At 67.1% G+C, this 17,816-nt stretch overlaps 2 protein-coding genes and 1 long non-coding RNA gene across 4 annotated transcripts in view; 1 reads left to right on the plus strand and 2 right to left on the minus strand.

The window, feature by feature from the left end:
* IGFBP4 (insulin like growth factor binding protein 4) lies at positions 1–7,924 on the minus strand. The gene is made up of 4 exons (XM_084496393.1): positions 7,502–7,924; positions 2,462–2,616; positions 2,169–2,303; positions 1–1,910 (listed from the first exon to the last, which is right to left on the minus strand). The coding sequence occupies exons 1-4, from the start codon at positions 7,902–7,904 to the stop codon at positions 1,782–1,784; spliced, it is 822 nt and encodes a 273-aa protein (XP_084352519.1). The 5' UTR covers positions 7,905–7,924; the 3' UTR covers positions 1–1,781.
* LOC311422890 overlaps positions 1–17,816 on the minus strand; it is a 62,264-nt gene continuing 44,448 nt past the window's right edge. The window contains exon 2 of the long non-coding RNA XR_014685522.1: positions 1–1,024. This is a non-coding gene — a long non-coding RNA (uncharacterized lncRNA). The remainder of the gene's footprint in view (positions 1,025–17,816) is intronic.
* Positions 11,080–17,211, plus strand: LOC311422877 (uncharacterized protein). 2 transcript variants are annotated; one of them, XM_084496371.1, is made up of 23 exons: positions 11,080–11,336; positions 11,478–11,620; positions 11,841–11,912; positions 12,009–12,071; positions 12,154–12,228; positions 12,444–12,659; positions 12,836–13,198; positions 13,326–13,445; positions 13,525–13,578; positions 13,657–13,683; positions 13,966–14,067; positions 14,237–14,281; positions 14,383–14,463; positions 14,551–14,592; positions 14,697–14,724; positions 14,929–14,978; positions 15,060–15,194; positions 15,326–15,388; positions 15,476–15,544; positions 15,683–15,751; positions 15,986–16,180; positions 16,552–16,652; positions 16,762–17,211. In XM_084496371.1, exons 1-23 carry the CDS (start codon positions 11,159–11,161, stop codon positions 16,970–16,972), a joined length of 2,502 nt encoding a protein of 833 aa, XP_084352497.1. In that variant the 5' UTR covers positions 11,080–11,158; the 3' UTR covers positions 16,973–17,211. The 2 variants fall into 2 exon arrangements, with proteins under 2 accessions (XP_084352497.1, XP_084352498.1); XM_084496372.1 differs by lacking the exon at positions 15,476–15,544.

The raw sequence follows: 17,816 nt of genomic DNA on the forward strand, positions 1-17,816 counted from the left end.
TGCACTTGGTAGAAGCACATTAAATAACAGGGAAAATCAAATACAGCAATTACCTTTCCTTTTTTTTTTTTTTTTTTGTTCTCTTTAACAATACAAAGCTTCAAGTTTACTGTAACAGAGGGACGGTGCTACACACAGGAGTCTGAAGGGATGGGCTCGTCCGAAGAGGAAATGACAAAAAAAATAAAATAAATCACATCGGCGTGGAAAAAAGACGACAGGGTTAGGTAGCCTTACGCTGGTATATGATCATGTGTAAATACAGCCTTAAACTACAGGAGAGACGATATAAAATGCTGGAGCCCTGTGCCAAAGACAAATCCCGACGCTCTCACGAGCACCAAAAACATCTCGCTCCGATTTGGGCAGCACCTCGGAGCGGGGAGCTGCAGAAGCCCCCCCGCCTTCGGCGAGCTTTCCATTGCAGCCCACACGGCGGTTTCTTACCTAAAAGGATATTTAGAGGAAAAGTTTCCAACCCAACCGGCTCCTGCAGAAGAGCTTCAAAATAATAATAATTAAAAAAAAAAAAAAAAAAAAAAACATGCTACAAAAATAGTGAAATTTTTTTCAGCTGAAAGTTCTGTGCTGGCAAAAGCCGCGGGTCTCGTGGCTCCGAAAGGTTTCAGAAACTTCATCCGGGTTTTGTCGCGTTGGCCAAGCTGGAAGGCGAGGAGACAAAACCCCCTTCCTGGAGGGGTCCCGTTTGGAGAGATGAAGGATTTCAGCCCAAGGGGGTTGATAAATCCCACCGACGCTGGCCCTTAAATATTAAAACTCTTTGGGGGAGAACAAAGACCCCAAAGGAGCCCTTCCTGCTGAGGAGGTGTTTCCTGGCTGGTCCTCATCTCCCACCTCCCCCTGGACCCCAGTGCCCGCAGGGGACGCGTTGCACACCCGGGGATGCCCGACCCCTTCACCCTCTGACCCTGGGGACAGGGCAGGAGGGAAGGGGAGGACGAGAGGAAAAAAACGCTGCAGCCACCAGTGCTGTCCCTGCGCAGAGGAGTGGGACAGGGACGGGCTATGGGGTCGGTGGGACCCAGACTATGTGGTCGGAGGGACCCACAGGCTTTGGGGCTGCATCAGGAAGAGCTGACATCGCTGGTGCCCCATCCCGGGGTGAAGGTCCCTTATTGCTCCCTGTGGCTGCGATCCCCATCCCCACGCACACACGTTGGGTGCACTGGAGCCAGGGCAGGGCGATAGCGGGGCGCTCCTTTGGGTCCCCCGCCAGCGGCACAAGCTCCCTCCTGTCCCTGCCCACACGGCTTGGGGGGTGCTGAGGCACTTCTCGTCCTGCCACACTCGGGTTTGGTGTGGAGGGAAGGCACTGTGGCAGGGGGGCTGCCGTGCACCCCATGAGGTGCTCGCATGGTCGCAGCCACGGGACCCCAGATGCACCGAGCGCATGCAGGCGGCAGCGAGGGGTGCAGCAGCGCGTTTTGGGTGCTCTCTTTCACACACCTCCACCAAAGCAGCCTGGAACCAGCCCACGCCAAGTGTCCGTGCAGGATGTGGGTGCCACCAGCATGTGCCGGGGACCCCGGGGACCCCCTCCCTCGTAGGGTGGGCAGGCAGTGGTCACGGTGCAGGTCGCGGCGCCGTGCCCCGTGCCATGGGCAGCTCGTGGCGCAGAGCAGAGCGGGGATGGAGGGGGCGCGGGTGGGGGTCCCCCAGCCCCAGGAGCTGCTCGACGGCCGTGTCCTTTCTCCTCCAGTCCTACGCAGCCCCGGCGGGCGTCCCAGCCACGGCACGAAGCGGGGCAGCCGCGGTGAGGCTCACATGCTGTCCGCCAGCTGGTGACAGTCCAAGTCCCCCTTCAGCTCCAGGAAGCCCGGCAGCTTCACCCCCGTCTTGCGGTCCACGCACCAGCACTTGCCCCGCTGCCCGTCCAGCGCCGGGTGACACTAGAGGGGACACCTTCGGTGAGGGGCGCCCAGCCTGGCCCCGTGTGTCCCCATCCCCATGGGCTGCCTGCTCAGGGCTGGATGCGGCAAACCAGGAGCCCTCGTGGTGGCTTTGGCACCCGTGTCCCACCACCCTGGGGGCTTTTGCAAAGAGCCCTGCAGCACCCCAAGGGTAGCTCCCAGTGAAGCCCCAGCACCCAGCCACCTCTCCCGGCTCTGCAGAACCCCCCCAGAGGAGCACCCCCCGGCCCTGCCTACCTGCTTGGGGTGGAAGTTGCCGTTGCGGTCGCAGTTGGGGATGGGGATGACGTACAGGTCCTCGTGCGTCCGCGTCTGCGAGGCCGCCAGCCTCTCCAGCGCCCGGTGCAGCTCGCTCTGGCACGAGCCCTGCGCCTGTAGGAAACCAGGGCTGAGCTGAGCCACCCCACAGCCCTGGGGCCACCCCATAAAAACCAACTTCAAGCCTCCCTCATGCCCTGGACACCAACACGTGGCTCAGAGTGCCCGGTGCCCACCCTGTGCCCCCCACCCCAGCTCCCCGCCGCACTCACTATGGGCCTGGTCTCCTCGCGGTGGTAGGGGCTCCCGCTGTTGCGCATCTTGTTGCCGTTGTTGACCCGCTTCGCCTGCTGCTTCTGCAGGCATTTGCGGTCGTGGATGCTGCAGGGGCTGAAGCTGTTGTTGGGGTGCTCGATCTCCTCCTTCTCTGCAAGGACACAGACCGCACGGGGCTCAGCACCGCGGGGCAGACGTGGGCACAGCACATGGATGGCGCACATCACCCCCAGCCCTGGGTCCCAACCCACACAGTGCAAGGAAAGGCTCTTGGGAACGTTTATGCCCCGTTCACAGGTTTGTTTCCACATTTCTGTTATTGTAGGGTTGCAAATCCACACCGCGGCGGTGCCAGACTGCGCTGCATGGCACAAGGGCGCAGCATGGCACAAGGGTGCAGAGCCACCAGCCCCACCCCACCCGGTGCTGGGGACAGGAAGGTGACCCCGGGATGCACGAGAGCACCAGCGAGACCCCGTGCCCCCCGCAAGCTGCCTCTGAAAAGTGGTAGCAGAAACAGGACCGCAGCCCGGCCGGCGCTGAGCACCCGCCAAGCTGGAGGCGGCACCCGGCCACGCTCTGCCCGGGGCGCACGGCCCCGGCTCCCCCCTTTGCTGGGACATGAAAGCAAAAATTCCAGGAATAAGACAGTTCACCTCCCGCTGGCCAGCTCGGAAAGGCGGCGCTTGGCATCCTCGCCTGCGCCACGAGCGGAGCCAAACGACAATCCCAGATGTTGGCAGCTGGGAGGGGAGCGTCATGAGACCCGCGCTGCTCAGCGCGGCTGCTCTTTAAAAAGCTGCAGGTTCCCCCGCTCCCAGGCCCGGTAACGCTGTGTGTTTGCACCGAGCACCACTTTTCCTGTTGCGTGGGGGGTCCCACATCACATTCTTGGTGCCTGCTGGAAAAGGACGGCGCAGCGGGGGCGCACGGAGCTTGGCTGGGAGCACTGCACGGGGCACAGCCCGAGGAGCTCTCGGTCCCAACCAGCTCAGGCTGCAGGAGGAGCGAGGAGAGAACACCCTGCCCGGTTTTATCCCAGCTGGTCAATACCTTGCCCCTGCTGATTGATACAGCAGCTTCCCAAAAAAGGCTGGGTCACGGCACAACGTGGGCGAACCCATCCAGGGGCTGCAAACCTGCGAAGGTTTGTGGCTCCCGCTGGCCTGGTTAAAGTTCACAGCCAGCGAAGCCCGGATGACAAGCCCTTCTCCGTTGGTCGTGTTATTTGCTTTTTGTCTAATCTGTCGTTTTTTTCCAGGAAGTGGCTCATGCCCTTGACATTTGAAACACAAACCCAGCACCCCGCTGCGGCGCGGCTCCAGGACCCCCGTGCGGAGCGGTGCCAGCGCGGTGCCAGCCCCGGTGGCTCCGTGTCGCAATGCTGAAGGCTCAGGGGGCTCGGTGGGGGATGCTCCTCCCCAACTGCCCCCTCCCGCAGCATTTCGGGGATGTCTGGCCCCACCGAGGCCACCACACTGAAACCCCAGAGCTGCTCCTGTATCACGGAGCTGGCAGGGAAGGGCATGGCACCGGGAGGCACCACCAGGCTTGGATGCTTCCCGCTCCGCACCGGGATCTGGCTGAGTGCTGGGAACCCCTCGCCCAACCCAGCCCAGCTCCCCTCCTCCCCGCCAGCCGCCGTCAGTGTCAAATCTCTCGGCTTAAATAAAACCAGATGCCAATAACGTTTTCATAAGGTCCCGTGGAACGCGCGGTGCCTCCGGGCAGCGAGGCGGCTCTCAGCCGGCACCCGGCGCGGGGATGGGCTCGGAGCTTGGTCCCCACCCGCGGCCCCCGACCCAGGACCCCTCCCTGCCGCAGGGACGGCCGCGGTTCGGGGGGGAGCTTCCCACCCGGCGTGCAGCAGCCCAAGGAGCCTCTCGCTTTCCTGGCGCTTGGCAGTGCTCCTGCACCGAGCTGGATGGGAAAACTCCTTCCAGTCGAGCACAAAGCCGTGGAAAAAGCTCCTCCTTGGAGCCTGCCCCCCTAATCCCCCAGCAGCCTGGGCTGTGGCTGCAGGGCAGCCCACGCACTGGCCACCAGCACCCTTGGGTGCTGCTGGGCACGGTGTCAGAGCCACGGAGGGGGCAGGAGAGCGGGGTGCATGCTTGGCCGAGGCCTCGGCTGGGTTTGGGAAGGACTCGAGTGATGAGCGCTGCCCTCGCCCCATCTCTCGAGGACATTTTCCTCTTGGCCCCAGGACAGGAGGAGACACAAGCGAGTCACTGAGCATCACCTTCAATTAACGGGAGCTACTAACGAGGTCGGTCACGTGCTGAGCTCGTGACTCACGGCGCCGAGCCCCTGAGCGAGCGGTGACGGACGCCGGGCTCCACGTGGGAGGGGAGCTCAGAGGCGGCGAGCGAAGCCTCAGAGACGGTGTCGGGGGGACAGGGACAAGATTTGGGGACCCCCAGCATGCGTCCAGGTGGTCCCAGCGCCGGCTCTCTTGGCTGCTGGGACTCTCCACTTTGCAGACACCAGCACGGGGAAGCTGCACTCATTCTGCTGAATGCTGGCCCCAGGGGAGTGCAGGGAGCCCGGGGAGCCACTGCCAGAGCTGTGTGCGCCTCCCCCAGCCCCACCTGCTTGCTGTCCCCCCGTGCACCCCTCATGCTGCTGTGCCCCTGTGCAAGCCCCTAAATGCCCAGACCCACACGGAGCCTGGGGAGATCTTGGAGACCCCGTCCAGCCTCTGCCGGCCCCGTGGCACAGCTGGGACAGGGCAGTAGCCCTGCTCGACCTCCTCACTGGGAGGAAAGAGATGGGGATGAGGCATGTGGGGTGCAGAGCTGGGTGCTGCAGCCCGGGCTGCTGAGGTGCTCTTCCCTGCGTGGGGAAGGGAGCAGGATCCGTCCCACCCACTGCTGCAGCAAGCACCGGGTGCTCGCAGCTTCCCAGACGCTTTTCCTAGGTCACTTTTTCCCCAGACATGATTATTTACCCAGCATTAAATCACTCTTAATGCGTGTTGGGGAGAATGTCCTCACCTCTTCCCGGATGCCACCCACAGGTCCAGCCACCCGCACCTCCCCGAAGCAGCGGCACCGACAGCCCCAGAGGGGGCACGCAATGGGGCCGAGCCCATGCCATGAGCCAGCCTGGTCCTAAAGGGGCTGGACAGGGCAGGACAGGCAGATCCCCCTGAGACCAGGACCTCGCTCTGCAGCAAAAAGCCGTGGCTGTCACCTCCAGGGGCATGGCTCCCTGTGGGATGTCTTGTGGGCAAGCCCGGAGCTGGGGGATGGATGCAGGTACCAGGGTCCTGCACAGGTCCCCAAACCCACAGCCATGGGAGAGGGTTGTGGGACAGCAGAGTGGCCGCCTGCTGTCTCTTCCCCAAAAGTCTTCGGCCCTGCAGGTGCTGCTGGTCCCAGGAGAGGCGATGGAGCAAGGAGCTGACCCCATCCCAGTCCCCACGGGACCCAAAGCCTGGAATGCAGCACCCCCAGCCCAGCACCCCAAAAGCATTCACAGGAGCAGCCCCACGCCCCCAAATCATGGCCCACACCCCCTGCAGCCTCAGCATCCACGCAGGCACCAGGGAGCATTGCTCTTGGTGGCTCCTGCACCTAAAGAAGCATTTAATTCCTTCTGCTTAACCAGAGGGGACCCGCTGGATGCACCGGCTGTGCCATGGCGCACAGGCAGGGCTGCGCTGCTACTCGTGCCCCGGGGAGAAATGGAGCTGCAGCCTCCAACCCTGCTGCTCCTGCTGGGACTGGGACTGGGACCCGTGGCTCTGCCATCCCACCAGGACCTTCCCACCAGGATGCCCCGGGGAAAGGGGCTCACTGCTGCCCCGTCCTGCCACCTGCAACGCCGCCGGCGAGGTGCCCGTGGGGAGAGCCCGGCTCCCACGGCCACCCACCCGTCCCCAGAGCGGCCAAAACAGCACAGGAAAAAAGGGAAAATACTGCAAGGCTGTTTCCTAAAGGCTCTGGGAAAAAATGCTGCGTTACACGGGGCAAAGCCAAAACCAACAGGCCTTGGCAGCCCGACGCAGCCCCGGGCCAGGGAGCCCAGACAGCTCCTGCAGGATGTGGGATGAGGACAAGCAGGCAGGGCAGGGGGTCCCGCAGCAGACCCCGTGCTGAGTGCTCGCGGCCAAATCCTGCCCCCGGACAGGGGCAGCCAGGGGGGCCCTCTGCAAAGGGCCCTCGTCACTGGTATGGAGGAGAGAGGGGCTGGGATCCTGCCCTTGGGGAGCTGGAACAGCCACACCAGGGAGCCCCGGGTGACCTGCGTGGGGACACAGGGCCAGGGCACCTTGTGGGCTGTCCCCTGGTGGGTGCTGCTGCCCCCAATCCTGGGGATGTGGTCCCAGTCACAGCCCAAGGGATGGGGAAGGGGGCAGCGTGGGCATCCAGAGCCCCAAATGGGCTGGATCTCAGCCCCCAGTAGCGGGTCCATTTGCTCTGCCAAACCACATGAGCAGCTCCAGGGTGCTGCCCACAACCCCCAAACCCTGCCCGAGCACCACGGGGGTGGCAGGGGGTCACGATCGACCCCAATGACAGGGCAGTGGGGTGGACAAGCAGAGCCTGCAGGCAGCGGGGCTGCAGCCCATGGGGTCCCCCGACTTGGCACTGCCCTGCCTGGCCATGGGGCTGGAGGAGGAAGGACACGGAGCCCCTGTGCGGGACACGACCTGTTTGCGAGGGAAGCAGGTGCCCCGCGGCCTCTTTCCTGTTTCCTCCCGGCTGTGCCGGCAGCATCCCGGGGAAGGGAGAGCTCAGGGGTCACCGCACAACGGGAGCTGCCCTGGCAGTGGGACCCCGAGCAGGGTGCCCCACAGCACCGCGTGCAGCCAGTCCCTGCCCGACCCCGGGGCTGTGCAGTGCCACCAGCCACGACCACAGCACCGTGGGTGACAACAGCACGGATGTGACCCAGCCGTGAGATCGGGACAAGCCTCCTTGTGCTTCCCCATCCCCAAAATCCCCCCAACCCATCCCCTTCCAACCCACCAAGCGGTGCCACCAGAGACCCGCCATCCGCACCCCAATTTGCGCATCCCCCCAGGGCCTTACCTGGCGGCTGGAGGCTCTCCTGGATGGCTTCGACGTCGGCCAGGTCGGTGCAGATGCCCTGGCCGTGCATGAGGGTGTGCAGGGGTCGGGGCACACCTCGGGGGGGGTAACAGCGCAGCCCTGCCCCGCAGCGCGCCGTGTACACCCCGCACGCCGTGCCGCGCCCGAGCGCGCAGGTGGCGCAGCACCCGCAGCCCGGCTCCCGCACCAGCTCGGCGCAGCCCTGCGGAGCTTTGCAACGAGCCAAGCGCTCCTCCGAGCACGGCGGGCACTGGATCGCTTCCTCCCCTCCTTGCCCTTGTCCCGGAGCAGCTCCCGGAGCCGCCGCCAACACCGGGACCAGCACCGGGACCAGCACCACCGCCAACACCGGCGGCAGCAACCGCGCCGCGCCCCCGCGCATGGCGGCCCCGCGCTGCAGCGCTCGGGCTGGCGGCGGGCGCGGGGGGCAGGCGGCGGGGGCTTTATGCCGCCCCGTGGCCACACCTCCCGCCGGCACCGGGGCCACCGGCGGGGCCGCCCCCGCCGGCCCCGTCGCCCCCCTCCCCGCCTCGCCCCGGGCAGAGCCGCTGCGCGCCGCCGGTGCCGCCTTGGGTACCCGGTACCCGCTGGGTTCGGCGCTGCGGTTGCCGGAGGGGGCAGCGCCGGTACCGGGAGGGGAGGGGAGGGGAGGGTCGTCCCCCCCACCTCCCGGATCGGTGCCGGTCCCCGAGGGTCCCCGCTGGTAGCCCCCGTTCTGATCTGCCCGGGGGTCTTCGTTAGGGTTGACCCCGGGGGTGTGCGCGGCTCGGTGCTGAGCTGCTGGGGGGTGAGGGGGGAATGGGATGGGGTGGGGTGGGGTAGACTGGGATGGGGTGGGATAGACTGGGATGGGATAGGGATAAGGGATGGGATAGGGATAAGGGATGGGATAGCGGTGGGATGGGGGTAGGGATGGGAATAGGGACAGGGACAGGATGGGACGGGATAGGGGTGGGATGGGATGGGATGGGATGGGATGGGATGGGATGGGATGGGGTGGGATGGGATGGGATGGGGGCACCACGCAGGGCAGCAGCAGCACCACAGGGGGCTGCATCTGGAACCAAGGTCCCAGTGTGGGGCGAGCCCTGCCCCACACCACACCCCACACCCCCCAGCCTGGGACCATCCCAGCCCCAAGCGCAGAGACCCCAGGGAGGCCGGCAGAGCCCCGGGATGCCCGGAGGCTGCCCCGGCTCCCCAGCGCCCCACATCCCCCCCTGCACCCCCATCCCCCTGCACCCCCCCCCGGGCCCGATCCCCGCGCAGGCACCGCGCCGGGGCCGATAAGTTGCAAGGTGCCGGCACCTAGCGGAGAAAAGCGGCAGGAAAACGGGCCGGGGAGCCCCGAGGATGGGGATTGTGCCCGGAGGGAAGGGGCTGAGCCCCCGGGGGCTGCTCTGCCCCTGCCCCGGCCCCCCCTGCAGCCCCGGAGCCCTGCGGTGGGCTGCACGGTGGAGCGGGGGCACCTCGTACCATGGGGAGCAGCAGCCTGGGATGGGGGCTTGGAGATCCACGGGATGTCCCGAGTGGGAAGGGACCCTCAGGGGGTCACTGGGTCCAGCTCCTGGCCCTGCACAGGGCCACCCCCAAATCAGACCCCATGTCCGAAAGCATTGTCCGAGTGCTTCTTGAACCCAGCAGGCTCGGGGTCCCTGGGGAGCCCGTCCCCTGTGCCCGGCCACCCCTGGGTGCAGAACCTTTCCCTGAGCAGGGCGAGCCAGTGGGTTTGGGACTGCTCCACACCACCTTTGAGGCAATTAACGGTAATTAAGGACTTGGACATCAGCTGAGGCTTCACCGCAGGGCTGAGCCGGGCTGCTGCAGGCATCAGAGGGAGGAGTGAGAGGCATAATGCGGCCCCATGTCCCCCCCCCCGGCCCTCCTTGTGCCACTTTGGTGTGCTCAGAGGGGCAGCAGCAGGCACAGGACCCTGTGCACGCCGTCGGTGCAATCTGCCTCATTTGCCCTCAGCAAGGGGACAGCGGGGAGGAAGGTGGGGAGCAGCAAGGGGACAAAAGCCACCCCTGCACCATGCCCACAGCCTGGGCACGCTCGGGAAGGGCTGAGCCCATCGCAGCCCCCACGAGGGGAGCGGAGCCAGCCCGTAACGCTGAGAACCCCACACTCATCTCACGGCTGAGCACACCCCAATTTGGGGGCTTTGGTGAGCAGGAGCACTCTGCCCCGTGCAGAAACTCTGAGCCTGGGGGCTGGGGCTGCTGCGGGCAGGATGCAAGCAGGGGCCGTGTCCCCCACAGTCCCCCTCCCTGTCCCCCTTCTCCCCTCCCAGCCAAAGCAGGGACCCTGCAGAACATCAGCACCCGGCGGTGCCCCCGAGCCCCCCTGCCCTGCCTGGCACAGCCACGTGCGGCCGTGACACGGGGCAGAGGCGCCAGCCTTGACACGGTGTCCGAGCCAGGGCCAAACCCAAACAGGTGCCCAGCCCCACTGGGAACGCGGCACCTTATCAGGCCTTGGCAGTGCCGAGCGCCTGCCGGGGAGGCTGTTGTGTCTGCGGGGCCGGAGGGAGCAGGCAGAGCGCCGGCAGGGAACGGGGACGTGCTCTGGCCGGGCACGGGTCCTCCACGTCCCCCAGCCCAGCACCGTCCTGCGAGATGGAGAGGGGGTGCTGGTGCACCCCACTGCCACGCTGCCCCCACCCCGAGGTGCTCAGCGCAGCCCCGCTCACCTGTGGGTGATGGGGAGCCCCCGTGCTGCCAGGTCTGGGGCTCTTCAGGCTCCCAAATTCTGTTTTTTTGGGGTTCCTGGGGCTGGGGCGGGCCGGCTGGGTGCTGCCTCCCTGTGACACCCCAACAGTCCCTAAGACACCCCAGCCCTGCAGAGGGGCTGCGGGTCCCAGCAGTGCCTGGGCGGACGGGGATCTGGGAGCTTGGGGGCTGCAGCCCCCAGCCCAGGGTGGAGCAGAGGGGCTGGGGACCACGCGTACCCACGTTGGGGTGCTGCAGCCACCCACGCTGCCAGCCCCCGATGCCTCCCTCGTGCTCTTGCAGCCCCCTCCCCACAGCTCAGCACAGCTCAGAGCCAGGCACCCATGGCCAGGCAGACCCCACGGAGCACCCAGACCCCTGGAGCACCCAGACCCCATGGAGCACCCAAACCCCTGGAGCACCCAGACCCCGTGGAGCACCCAGACCCCATAGAGCACCCAGACCCCATGGAGCACCCAGACCCCATAGAGCACCCAGACCCCATAGAGCACCCAGACCCCATAGAGCACCCATCTGCTCCTTGCCACTTCTGGTGCCCCCTGCTCCCAGCCAGCCCTTTCCCGCACTCGCAGTGCTTTTCACTCCCCATTTCCAGGCAGCATCTCCTCCCCCAGCTCCCTCTTCAGCAGCTCCCTCCACCAACCCAGCCCTGACTCCCCCATCCCTAGGGTTCCTCCGCCTGCCCCCCCACCCCGTCCCTGGCCGGGGCACGCGATGGCTCAGCTCTGAGCGCTCAGCCCCGTGCTGGATGAGACCCGTGGGGTGCGGGTGCCGGGGCGGGCAAGGGGGCGTGTCGGGGGCCACCGTGATAACAGCGGGGGCCACGTCGGGGCCGCGGGAGCAGACGGCGTGGGCGAAGGGCATGAGCCAGGCCCCCCCGTCCTTGGCACCCTGAAGCAGCAGCATGGGGTCCGGGGACCCCCGGAGTCTCCTCCGCACCTTCTGTATCCTTTGGGTGCTGGCCGGGCACCTGCCCCCCAGTACAGCCCAGTGGTTTTACCCCCTGGGCTCTGAGGAAACCACCCCGGAGCCAGGCAGCAGCCCCGCGACCCCCACACTGCCCACCCTGGATGGGGAGGAAGGTAGGTATGGCCGGGGGGGGGGGCACGGCACGAACTCCAGCACCCCGGTGAGGAGGGGACAGCTCGGGGGGGGGGCACAGCGGTGGCCACCCTTGGTCCCCGTCCAGCCCAGCCCAGCACCCTCACGTTTTGGCCCCGCAGATGGAGAGGTTGGCGAGGTGGAGCCCACCAGGAAGGTGCTGCTGAGCAAACCCCCGCTGCCCGCGGGCTCCAGGAGACGGGAGCCCCCCTCCAGGGGCGCAGCCAAGGGTCCGGGCCATGCCCCATCGCGTGCACGAACCCAGGTGCCTGTCCCCGGGGAGGGCACCCCGAGCAGCACCCCGACCCCCCCAGGGTCTCCAGATCTCCCCAGCTCCTCTCCGTGTCCTTCCCCTTATCTGCACCCGGTCGGGCTCAGCCACAACAGCCCGGGCAGGGCAGTAGGGGCCGGGCTCGTAGGGGCCGGGACCCCCGGTGTCCCCCCCCCCAAAGACCCCCGTGCTGAGCTCTCTCCGTCTGCCCTAGCACAACCGCCCCACGGCCGCCCCGCGGATCTTCGAGGGGAGCGCGGAGGAAGAGGAGTTCCTGCAGATCAAGGTGTGTGTGGGGGGGGTCCTGAATTTTGGAGAGGGGGGGGCTGCGAGGAGCAGCTGGGGACGGGGGTCTCACGCTCAGTCCCCCCTCTTTACGCAGAGCACAGCGAAGGGGCTGCCCCCGCAGGTGCCCCCGGCCGCCAAAATGGACACAGCTCTCCAGGTGAGGGGGGGGCGCAGGGTGCCCGTGCCCCTTCCCCGACCCCCCCAGGCCCCCCCCAGCTCACGGCTCGCCCCCTCTCCAGATTCACAACGGCTCCAGCTGCGTCTGCCCCGTGCGCCCCGGCCCCCCCGGCCCCCCTGGCCCTCCCGGCCTGAAGGTACCCAGCGTGGGGGGGCTCCTGGGGGGATACGGGGGGGGGGCTCAGGGACCCTCTGGGAGAGACCCTGCGGCTCCTCTGGCTGTGCAGACCCTTTTCTGCTCTGGGTTTGCATTCTCGCTGCGGGGTCTGCGTTATGGGACGGTTCAGCTGCCCCCTGGCAAGGGGGGGGGGGGGGGGGCACGGGACCCAGGCTCTGATTTCTCTCCCGACAGGGAGAAAAAGGAGACCGGGGGTCCCCAGGAGACAGAGGCCAGCCGGGGCTTTCTGGGGAGAGAGGGAAGACGGGCAACCCCGGGCAGCCAGGTCACCAGGGACCCCGGGGCCCCCCTGGTCCTCCGGGACCACCGGGGCCACCGGGACCACCAGGAGCTTGGGGAGCCAGGAGCCCCCCTGCCTCCGCTGCCCTCCCCAAGGGATCAGAGAACGAGGTGAGGGCTGGGGCTGGGGGTGCTGGGGTGGGGGGCGCAGGGGGTGATGCCGGCGCTGGCCGTGGGGTCTGTCCCCAGTTGGACCCGCAGGAACGGGACACTGGGGGGGGGACCAGGGGATGTGACACTTTCACCGCCCCCTGCTCTCTCCTCTCTCCCCCCAAACCATCAAGCAGCTGGGAGCATCCAGCCCTGCAGGGAACCCAGGACCCCCAGGCCCCCCAGGGCCGCCCGGCCCCCCCGGCCCCCCCGGTTACCCAGGCCACGAAGGCTCCCAAGGGCTCCCCGGGCGGGAGGGGCAGCCGGGCCCCCCCGGCCCTCCGGGGGCTGTGGGACCACCGGGATTTCCAGGGGCCGAAGGAGCTCCGGGGTCCCCAGGCTCAGCCGGACCCGATGGACCCCCGGGGGCACCGGGACTCCCAGGCCCACAAGGCCCCCCCGGGGTCCCCGGGCACGAGGGACCCCCCGGCTCTCCAGGACCCGCGGCGCTCCCTGGCAAACCAGGGCTCCGAGGGGAGCCAGGATTCCCCGGATTAAAGGTAAGGGGGTCCCACTTCTTCCACCCACGGACCCCAGGGATGGAGCAGGGGGCTGCCCCAAGCCCCACACCCTGCCCCTGTGGGGTTTGGGGTGCCGTGAGCCCCTCCATCACCTCCCCACGTGCAGGGCGAGAAGGGCGAGCACGGGCTGCCGGGCATGCCGGGGAGCCCCGGCCGGCCTGGAGACATGGGCTCCCCGGGAATGCCCGGTCCCATGGGGCCACCGGGACCACCGGGGGACTACAGGGTGAGTAGGACCCGAGGGCTGGGGGTGCTCGGGGTGGTGCTGAGCCCGGTATTCACCCCGGGATATCCCCTCCTGCCAGTGTGAGTCGCGGCACGCAGGGCACCACGGATCCGCCGGGCCGCCGGGCCCCAAGGTGAGGGGGGGAATTTGGGGGGGTTTCAGGGGCTGGGATTGCCCCAGGAGCTCACGGGACCTCTCTGCTTTCTTCCAGGGTGAAAAGGGCGACCCAGGAGAGCGGGTTTGTACCGGGGGGGCTGAAAAAGGGGAGCTGGTGGGGGGGGTTTCCTTCATGCCCCAAGAGCGAAACCCGTGCACTGCCCCACATGTGGCCAGAGGGACCGGTCAGAGCCCCCAAACCGGGCTGGGACATGGGGGGGCAGCGAATCACACAGCCTGTGTCACATCCAGATGCACAGCACACACCAGTGCACACCAGTACACACCAGCACACACCAGTGCACGCCCCCCGCCCCTGCCCCTCTTGCAGGCTCTAACTCTGCCCCTCTCTCTGCCCACCCAGGGGTGCTGCTACGGGGAACACGGGTGCAAACCGGGCCACCCCCCCTTCCCCGGCACCGGCAGCCAGTCCAGCTCCTGGGTGCCCATCAGCGGGTACCAAACGGTGAGTCCTGGGGGGCTCACGGGGCACGGGGACCCCCGCCCGGCCACGGGGGGGCTGAGCCCAGGTATCGGCACGACCCACACCACCCCGGCTGCCCCACGGGGCTCAGGGCTGGGACGGAGAGGGGGCAGGTGGAGACCGGCCTCGATCTTCTCTCTCTTTTTTACAGCCCAGCAAAGAGGAGACGGAGGTTTACGGAGCGATCATCCCCCACGTGAGAGCCCGCGCCTGCGCGACGGGGGTGTCTTGCAGCTGCCCCCCAAAAGGCAGCCCCGAAACACCCCAACCCCATCTCCGCACTGCTCGTCACCGCAGGGTCCTCGAGGTCCCCCTGGGAACCCCGGTCCCCCCGGCCCGCCCGGCCCCCCAGGAGCCCCAGGTCTCCTCTACCTCAACGTAAGGCTCAGCAGGGGCAGCGCACGCGGCCGTGAGGGTGCCCGGAGCCAGGGACCCCCTGCACCTCAGCCTTTTCTTTGCTTCCAGAGGGTGTACCCCATCCGCGCCCAGCCGCCCTGCAAGGAGCCGGTAAGCATGGCATCGCTGTCCCCGTCCCCTCCCGGGGCACTGTCACCGCCGTGCCGTGCCCCAGTGTCCCCAGGCAGCAGTAACGTCCCCGTTTGAACCCACAGGCAGCGGCTGATGCAGCCTGGGCAGCAGGTAAGGGACTTTTTGAGGTGTTTCGGGTGCGCTCCAGCCCCTCTGGGAACACTTTTGGGAACACCTCGTGTCCCTGCCTGGGTGCATTCCCCGCATGGCACACCCAGGGCTGCGGGGGTGTCCCGGCATCCCCAACCCCACCGACACCATGTCCCCGTGGTGCCGGGGTGCTTTGTGACCCCAAATCCTCCCCGGCTTCTCCAGATGCTGACGTCTCTCGGACGGAGCCGCTGGAGCCCCGTGCTGACCTCCGGGTGCGTGCCGGGCTGCGCCCATGGGGTCGGGGTGGCCCCGGGGGTGGCAGCTCGGCCTCGAACCTCTCGGTCCCTTCGCAGCGCCAGACATGGGTCTTCAGGTCCAAGGAGCTGATGCTGAAGTCGGGCAGCGCCGTCCCCGAGGGGAGCCTGGTCTACGTGCGAGAAGGGAGCAGCGCCTTCCTGCGCACCCCCAGGGGCTGGAGCAGGCTCCTGGTAGGGTGCACACGAGGGGGTGGGCAGGGAGGGGGGCAGGTTCCAGCCCTGGCAGGCAGCTCCGGGCTGGATTTGGCTCCTGGGGAAGGGGCGAGGTGGTTCCCCCATAATCTGTCCCCCGCATGGAGCAGCTGGAGGACTCGGAGTCGCTCTTTGCCGGTGACGACCCCTCTGCCTCCACGCCGCAGTACCAGGTGAGTACCAGGGCTGGAGCCCTTCTTGGCATGCCATGGGGGGGGGGACACAAACCCCCTGGGACTGTCCCCTCCTTCTTAATCCAGGAGGCGAAGCGGGTACAGACGCGGGGTCCCAACACGGAGCCCCCCACGGGAGCCCAGACAGACTCGCTGGTAAGCGCTGACAGTGACGGGGGGAACGGGGATGGCACAGGCAGCCCCCGCGGTGGGCACCGGGCTGGATGGGGAGGGGGCTGCACGCCTGGCACCGGGGTCAGTGCCCCCAAACTGCCCCAAGTCCTGTTATCGCAGGTCCCAAAGGAGGAGGGAGCGGGGCCACCCAGGATCCTGCCCACAACCATCGCCCCCAGGATGCCTTCTGTAAGCACAGCCCCACGGGGGGGCTGCTCGGCCATGGGGAGGGGGGTGACAGCAGTGCCTGGGGACCCCCCATATCCATGGGTCTGCACCCTCCTGGGACGGGGAGAGGAAACCTGGGGGCTGCAGTGCCATTACCCCTGGCTGCCAGGGGTAATGGGACCACGGGCCGTGCCCCCGGAGCCCCCATCCCCATTGTGTCCCCATCTCCCTGCCACCCCCTCCCCGTGTCCCCAGCTCCGCCTGGTGGCCCTGAACGTGCCCCTGTCTGGGGACATGAGCGGCATCCGCGGCGCCGACCTGCAGTGCTACCGGCAGTCGCAGGAGGCTGGGCTCTACGGCACTTTTCGGGCTTTCCTCTCGGCCCCCACGCAGGACCTGGCCTCCATCGTCAAGAGGACGGACAGGGCCCTCCCCGTGGTCAACCTGAAGGCAGGTGTCCCCGTCCCCATCACGGGGCGCTCCCCCCCCCACCCCAAAACCCTGCGGCGGTGCAGGGGACATCGGTCAGGGCGTCCCCCTGGGTGGAGGGGGGGGCATGGGTTCGTGGAGTTTTCACTGAAAAGGGGGAAAAATGTGTTCAAAGAGGTGGGAGGCAGGATTCTGGGGAGGGTCCCGGGGTGGGGGGGGTCTCACGGACAGTCCCACTGCCACCGCACATGGGTTTTGGGGAAGCTGAGAGGAGCCAAAAACAATTTGTCACCAACGTGTGGCGGGGACAGGGGGCTTCAGGTAGCCAAAAGGGTCTCCCCCCAAAACCCACGTCCCCCCCCCAAGCTGAGTGCCACCAACTGTGTCCTCAGGGCCAGCTGCTGGCCAGGTCCTGGAGCTCCCTTTTTGAGGGGACCCCACGGGGCCCCATCTACAGCTTCAACGGCCGCAACGTCCTGACCGATGCCCTCTGGTGAGTCCGGCGGCGGGGGTGGGTGCCACAAGGACACCCCCAACCCCATACACCCACACCACAAACCACGGACGGCTCCCATCCGTGTGTCCCCCCCCACACTCCACAGGCCCCGAAAACTGGCATGGCACGGATCCACGGCCCGGGGTAGCCAAGCCCGCAGGCGGGACTGCCAAGGATGGAGAAGCTCCGGCCCCGGGGAGGGTTTGGCGGCCCCGCTGGGCGAGGGCAAGTTGCTGGCGGGGCAGAGGCACAACTGCTCCGAGGAGCTGGTGGTGCTGTGCGTGGAGGTGGCCTTCCCCTACCGCCACATGTGGTGACGGGCACGCCATGGGGGCACTGCCCCGGGAGAGAACCGCAGCATCGGGGCTGTGCGAGCACTGGGAGGATGGCGCCGTCCCAGTCCCAGGCACTGGGAGCACTGGGAGGACGTCAACATCCCTGTCCCAGGCCATGGTTGGCCTCCAGGCTGTGCCCTGCCACCTCTGTTACCTCGAGCAATGCTAATGCTGCATCTTCCCCAGAAATAAAGATGTGGAAAAGTTGGTGTTTTGGACAACGCCCAGCTTGCCGTTACTGGGGATGGGGGGTTATTAATGGGACAGCAGTGAGGGGCTGGGGACGGGGGGAGCAGTGTGGGGACATGGGGACACTGCAGGGACTGGGGGGTGCAGTGTGGGGACTGTGGGGCACAGTGTGGGGACTGGGGGCGCCTTGTGGGGACTGGGGGGCACAGTGTGGGGACTGGGGGGGACAACACCACAAGGACCATGAAGTCACAGCCCATGGCTCTGCTTCCGCAGCCACCAGCCTGCCATTGACTGACACCACCAGGGCCACCCGGCAGGCTGTCCCCACAAAATGGGGGTTGGAAGGGGGGCTTCAGCCCCAGCCTGGCCCCCCGCCCTGCTCACTGGGTCCCAGACCCTCCCCCAGGCCCTGCCCACTGGGTTCCACTGGGTCCCAGTTGCCCCCAGTTCCTGCCCACTGGTTCCCAGTTCCCACTCACTGGGTCCCATTTACTCACAGACCCTGCTTACTGGTTCCCAGTTACCCCAGACCCCGCTCCCTGGCTCCCAGTTACCCCCCAGACCCTGCTCGCTGGTTCCCAGTTGCCCCCAGTCCCCGCTCACTGGGTCCCAGTTGCCCCTAGACCCCTCTCAC

This window comes from Aythya ferina, assembly GCF_964211825.1.
Source record: "Aythya ferina genome assembly, chromosome: 23".
In the NCBI taxonomy this organism is placed as follows: domain Eukaryota; kingdom Metazoa; phylum Chordata; class Aves; order Anseriformes; family Anatidae; genus Aythya; species Aythya ferina.

Bases quoted from the DNA above. Each gene is read 5' to 3' on its own strand.
- IGFBP4 (XM_084496393.1), bottom strand. From the start codon at position 7,904: ATGCGCGGGGGCGCGGCGCGGTTGCTGCCGCCGGTGTTGGCGGTGGTG. The intron at 2,617-7,501 runs GTAAGGCCCTGG...GTGTCCTTGCAG, and splicing joins GGAGAGCCTCCAGCCGCCAG to AGAAGGAGGAGATCGAGCAC. The intron at 1,911-2,168 runs GTAGGCAGGGCC...TGTCCCCTCTAG, and splicing joins GCAACTTCCACCCCAAGCAG to TGTCACCCGGCGCTGGACGG.
- LOC311422877 (XM_084496371.1), top strand. From the start codon at position 11,159: ATGGGGTCCGGGGACCCCCGGAGTCTCCTCCGCACCTTCTGTATCCTT. The intron at 14,725-14,928 runs GTAAGGGACTTT...CGGCTTCTCCAG, and splicing joins TGATGCAGCCTGGGCAGCAG to ATGCTGACGTCTCTCGGACG. The intron at 16,653-16,761 runs GTGAGTCCGGCG...CACACTCCACAG, and splicing joins GTCCTGACCGATGCCCTCTG to GCCCCGAAAACTGGCATGGC.